General features: G+C 38.6%; 1 protein-coding gene across 1 annotated transcript; it reads left to right on the top strand.

The window, feature by feature from the left end:
* The first annotated feature begins 697 nt into the window (after window positions 1-697).
* Window positions 698-6,114, top strand: LOC138334240 (spondin-2-like). Its single transcript, XM_069282861.1, has 4 exons — window positions 698-1,105; window positions 4,272-4,483; window positions 4,647-5,103; window positions 5,521-6,114. The coding sequence occupies exons 1-4, from the start codon at window positions 889-891 to the stop codon at window positions 5,733-5,735; spliced, it is 1,101 nt and encodes a 366-aa protein (XP_069138962.1). The 5' UTR covers window positions 698-888; the 3' UTR covers window positions 5,736-6,114.
* The last annotated feature ends 522 nt before the right edge of the window (window positions 6,115-6,636 follow it).

The raw sequence follows: 6,636 nt of genomic DNA, 5'->3' as shown, positions 1-6,636 counted from the left end.
TACAAACGTACATGTACATGGAAATGTCAAAACATTTATGATTTACACGGTAACGTGTTACAAACAGGACAATAACGAAATGCGAAGTAAAGAAAACGTGGCACAAGCCTACACTATTTTGAGCTTGTTGGATTTTGGTGTGAAGAAAAGTGCATTCGACAGCCTTAGGTGCATTCGTTATAGTGGTTGTCTGTAGGTACAGATGATTATATATTTCAGTTAACTGCGGACAACAAGTAAACAAAATAATTTCTCCACTGGGCAGATCAACAACACAGCTGGATATCAAAAAGTCATAATAACAATTAGGACTAATTACATCTCTTTATGATTCGAATGACGCCGACATTTACTTTCGACCACATAGAACGCACTTTGAACAATAAAGAGCTACTCCAAAACGTACGTTAAGGCTTTTTTCTCTCTTGGCAAAGATTCAATCGAGATTGTGGCCTATGACGTCACGATTCCCACCTTGCCAAATGTTATTTATCAAGTCCCAGCCGTGAAGCATCTGTCTGAATACAATAATGCTACAGCGCGTACTCGCATGAACTATATCTTGTCTGACCTTTGACCCTCTCCTCGTCTAACCTTTCTCACAGCAGATGAGAGATACGGGAAAACAATTAACCTATTTGTAGAAAACGTTAATCCGCCCTTGTGGACGTCCATGTATCATATATAAGTTTGCTCTCCATCTCTACACCATCATACCGAGCAGTACCAGCAACCGGCACGCACGTGTAATACTCAGAAACAATCTCGTTAAAGCATTTCCGGATTCAAAGATAAGATATTTCACTAAAACCTACACCATCAGTGATTCCAAATCTAAAATACCATATACTTTTACAAAACAGGATACATTTGATTGCTTTAAAGACAATGGATGCCCACTTTGCTTTCTTTTGTCTGATTGTGATTGGCCTGTTGTTGGTCAACCTGGTGGACACACGCTCCAGGAAATCCAAAAGGCGTGGCCGATGTCAGCCTAAGATGTTGGCGGAGTATAACCTAACATTTTACGGAGACTGGTCCCAGAGGAAGTTTCCGCGACTGTACCCCCGCGTCAGGCCCCCAGCACAGTGGTCGAAGCTTGTCGGTAAGATTGTCTATGTTACTTTTGACGATCAGTTAATGTTTTCTAAATGAAAATGGATTTTGTCATTATAAAGGTATTACTAGTTCGAGGAATTAAATGATGTGTATCAAAATATGCATGCTGTTACTAGCTGAAATATGCTTAATAACGCCCATTTAGGTTTTCATACTTACCTGTAACTTTATATAGAATTATTTCTTGGAAGTTTGTTTACTAGACTGAGCACCTTAACGTTATGTTTACCAAGGCAAGTTTGAGTAATCGGACTATGTTCTTCTCTAATGATGTGGTAATCGGTTTTATTTGCTATGAGTTATTGGAGTAAAACGCATGAATATAAACTTTCGATAGCCACGAGTCTGCATAGGTTAGGTTTAATATGTCAAGTTTTAAAATATCTGGAGTTCGAATTTAAAAGATCAAGATTCATATACTACGTAGTATGATACAGTCTATGAAACATTTAACATTAAAATATCAAAATACAAACACATTCACGCCACACCTGAAAATTAGTTACAGTTTATATAATAATGGACCCACCAGAGCGCCAATTGACTATGTTTAGACATTTTAGGGGTCTAGATAAAAAAAAATGGTAAAATTCCTATTCTTCACTGTACACTATTCGTAGATGTAATACTAAAGGGTGGAAAGCTCCCCGACACAAAACTTCTACCCCACGTATTAGCTAGCTTTACCACCCAAAATTCACATCTCTAGCACGTCTTGATAAAAATGGCTACCTCTTTTCCTTTCAAAATCATCCTACACAACTATACAAAGTGCCATCACTAAAACGATAGCAGCCCCGTTTCTTAAAAAATGACACGCAGGTGTCCTCAATCGCGCTCTGGAAATTCATGGTGGCATTTTCCTAGGCATTACGATGAGCGAGGCCCCCGACCCCTGTAATCTCATTGGCTGGCTGGTATGAAAAGTTGTTACGGTCCTTTCAGGACTTTAATATATAATATACACTTATATAATCTGTCACTAATTCTCAGATCCCTGTGATGCACGTATGTTTCGAGATGTATAATCAGTGTTATTACATTACATAAAAACATTTTTATATAATTATCTAGCGAAGTCTTCCTATAATCAATTCATTGACATTGAATATTATATAACATATACTATATATTATGACTTTAATTATGCTTTATTTAAGGATTAACTTGAATAGATTTTTTTTATGTTATGGAGATATTACACAAAAATCTGAGTGTACTCTAAATAAACCGAGAAGCGGTTTATGATGAGAGCACATTCAGATTTTTGTGTTATATCTCCATAACATAAAAAATATATTCAAATTTATCCTTATAATTCAATTTGCTAAAGATAATCTCTTCAATATTCAAAATACATTTTGGGACTCTTTTGTCTATGAAATCATTACGCCGTCATCTCTGCCAATCAGAAGCAACGTTACAAACGGCGACGCCATTTTTTTCCTTTATGGGCTGATAAAGTAAATTTTTAAGCCAATGAAAATGCTCGTAACAGGCAAAATTGAATTATTAAAACTTAAAATTTGTTTTATGCCTAAATGTTTTGCGTTGATTACGTTTGGCCAGCTTTGTTCAATCAGGATTTGAGAGAGCGCGTGGGGTGATTTCATCACGTTTACTAGTACACATTAACACTCGTGTCTGTACGTATACCATCATCAGACCCCCCGCGAGGTGTTGGCACATTACGTGTATACCAGCTAGTACACATTAACACTCGTTTCTGTACGTATACCATCATCAGACCCCCCGCGAGGTGTTGGCACTTTACGTGTATACCAGCTAGTACACATTAACACTCGTGTCTGTACGTATACCATCATCAGACCCCCCGCGAGGTGTTGGCACATTACGTGTATACCAGCTAGTACACATTAACACTCGTGTCTGTACGTATACCATCATCAGACCCCCCGCGAGGTGTTGGCACATTACGTGTATACCAGCTAGTACACATTAACACTCGTGTCTGTACGTATACCATCATCAGACCCCCCGCGAGGTGTTGGCACTTTACGTGTATACCAGCTAGTACACATTAACACTCGTGTCTGTACGTATACCATCATCAGACCCCCCGCGAGGTGTTGGCACATTACGTGTATACCAGCTAGTACACATTAACACTCGTGTCTGTACGTATACCATCATCAGACCCCCCGCGAGGTGTTGGCACATTACGTGTATACCAGCTAGTACACATTAACACTCGTGTCTGTACGTATACCATCATCAGACCCCCCGCGAGGTGTTGGCACATTACGTGTATACCAGCTAGTACACATTAACACTCGTGTCTGTACGTATACCATCATCAGACCCTCCGCGAGGTGTTGGCACATTACGTGTATACCAGCTAGTACACATTAAAACGTGTATCTGTACGTATACCATCATCAGACCCCCCACAAAGTGTTAGCTCATGATGTGTATACCAGCTAGTACACATTAACACGTGTATCTGTACGTACTGTCATCATCAGACGACCACCGCGAGGTGTAGGCACATTACGTGTATACCAGTTAGTACACATCAACACTCGTGTCTGTACGTACTGTCATCATCAGACCCCCCGCGAGGTGTCGGCTACCGTCAGTTAGACATAACTTTAGTCTTTACAACAATAACTTCGTTAATTCTAATACGATTTAAATTTAACTAACCATCGACTGTATGTAAATAAGGTTCAGGAAAGGATTATTACTATTCTGGCTAACAGCCATCCTTATCTCGCCCGCCCTAACCTTGGACGCTTCCTAATTCTCACTGATAATTATTGTACTATCAAACACGGATAGGCTCTAATCATTAACGTCCCACCTACTCATAATTCAATTAAACGGTTGATATATAACAGTCACAAACACACACCTTTATTACACTCAAAACTACATAATGTACCATACACGGCAATGATAGCCCGACGGATCAATTTGGACTGTATAACTTGCAAAATGTTCTATTACGTGTGCCCTGATTTTCATGCCCTGATTTTCAAGCCCACGAATAAAGAAAAAGAGAGAAAAAATTAAATGTTCCCAAATATATACCAGAATGATTTATTTATTTGTCATCACAAATGCGTTTGTGACATAACAAAGCGTGCTGCAGCGAATAAACTATTCCTAAAGCATAACATTTTTTACAGGTCGTTCCCATGACAACACGTACCAATTATGGACGCTAGGTGAAAACGCTACTGACGCCGTTAAGGCTTTTGCTGAGGATGCAGATTCATCCGCGCTGGACCAGGACGCGCAGGCGTACAGGGGGATCTTCGACTCGTTCACCGCAGCTCCTATAGAAAGTGGGATGGGGCGATCCGCAGTCCGCTTTCTGGCAGACGGACAACACACGAAGGTAAACGATTGTGAAACAGAATTGAATAAAACCTTATACAGAACCAATATGACAATATCACCCCTTTCTCTATTAGTCATTGTTCACAAAAGATCCTGACTTACTTACATTTTAAATAACCACTTTGAACAATGTTTAAGAGACAAACAATTATTGATTGCAGATGTCGTTCCTTGTGAAAATTGTCCCCAGTCCAGACTGGTTTGTTGGAGTTGCCTCCCTTGACCTATGTCGTAATGGACGGTGGAGAAAGCAAATAGAAGTTGATCTTGTGCCCCTTGACGCGGGCACTGACCAAGGACTGACATATACATCACCGAACTGGCCGAACATTCCTGTCGTACCTATCCGTGAGATTACCAACACACAACCCAACCATCCCGCTGGCTCCTTCTATTACCCGGAACAGGAAACACTACCACGGATAGGTCATATTGTGATAACAGAAGTTGCCGAATACAGACGAAGAGGCCGGAAACTGGATTCACATCCAACGGGACCAAACGTCGTGATATTTAATCCGGAAGATGATGAAGATTATCCCGACGATGATTTGAATATTGGTGGACTAACTGCAATATCTGGATCTACTGGCGCCGGACATGACGTAGAAGACAATGGTAAACATATACAATTATGAAAATACAATGTTTTTTTTTTTGTTTTTTTTTTAATTGGGCCAAAAAAAAAAAAAATGTCTGTTTAGAGTTACTCGACCGACCTAATTTTTGAACCTCGACCCTATTTTTTTCCCACTTTCCTACGAAAAAAAATCAAGAAGTCGGGAAATCGATCTTAGACTACGGTTCTGGCCATTATTTTAGAGTGAACGACACTTAAAAAAAATCCTACCGACCTACCGACCCCATTTGTTTGCCAATGTAACCCTAAAACAGACATTTTTTGGGGCCTTATATTATTATATTGAATGATCAGAATTGTAGAAAATATTGCAACAGAGTTAATTTTCAATGGCGTTGGTTTTTACCTTGTATTTTTAAGTACGTGGCTCTACCCAGACATTTTGTTCGTTATAGGTAAACCACGAGATTGTGTAGTATCAGAATGGAGTGATTGGTCAACATGCTCAAAAACATGCGGATTTGGAGTTGAAACACGATCACGTGACGTTGTTCACTCTCCTGTAAACGGAGGATACGGATGTCCAAGGTTAACAGAACAGAACACGTGTGGGAGCATGCGCAAGTGTAAATGGGGACATTTCGACTATCTATTTAAACGATCTGGTTGACTAGAAAACGATTTTTAGGCCAAATTGTTGTTTATGTTGACTAATTTATTGTTAAGTTTCAATAGCGATTTGATATGAGATTTACAATCATTTTATTTTTATACTTGAGTAGACTGTGTCTTATGCATTTGCATATCACAGATCTAGAGTTATATGACTTAACGGGTAGGTACTAATTGTAACGTCATTTATTAGCGAGCGTAACGTCACAGGTTTCTTATCAGAGAAAACGACGTGAACTTGGCTCCCAAAATAATGACATCACCATGGAAACCTACCCACAAGGGATGTAACTCTGTGATATGTAAAGACGAAATATGTGACTTCTGTGGTTACGAGTTATCTTTTATACATTAAACAATAACAGAGGAAACCCGAACCTGACTGACTTTATTATTTAATAATTATTGTTTTCTTTGTTTTCTTACTAAACCAGTTTTTATGATTAGCCATTTTTATTCTTCATAACTCTATGAAGAAAAAATCCTTGTTTGTTTACGTAAAGGAGACATCGACGTAGTGAACAAACCCATTGGAGAATAAAACTCGTACGCTTAAACGTATTTTATTTTGTCAACTTATCTGAATATTTGCAAACATTGATTTCGCTTTTTGCTAACTTCATAGGATTATTATTATTTTGCTTGCAAATTTAACGGATTCATCCAGTTTCAAAACAGAATTTCTGTCACATATGCAATTACAAATATTGACATCAATGCTTAATTTATTAAACTAAAACATTGCATCCAAATTTGTTCGTGTACATATTAGTCGTTAAAAAACGTACGCTATACGTGTTTAGTCGATGTCGACCCATCTGAATATCTAAAAAAAGTCTGTTTAGTTATGAAGCAAAAAACGTCATTTTTATTAGCGATGGATAGGACAAACAGTACAA

This window comes from Argopecten irradians, chromosome 11 (genome assembly GCF_041381155.1).
Source record: "Argopecten irradians isolate NY chromosome 11, Ai_NY, whole genome shotgun sequence".
NCBI lineage: Eukaryota > Metazoa > Mollusca > Bivalvia > Pectinida > Pectinidae > Argopecten > Argopecten irradians.
The sequence above is the reverse complement of the archived record's forward strand: the minus strand, read 5'-3'. Positions and strand labels throughout refer to the sequence as shown.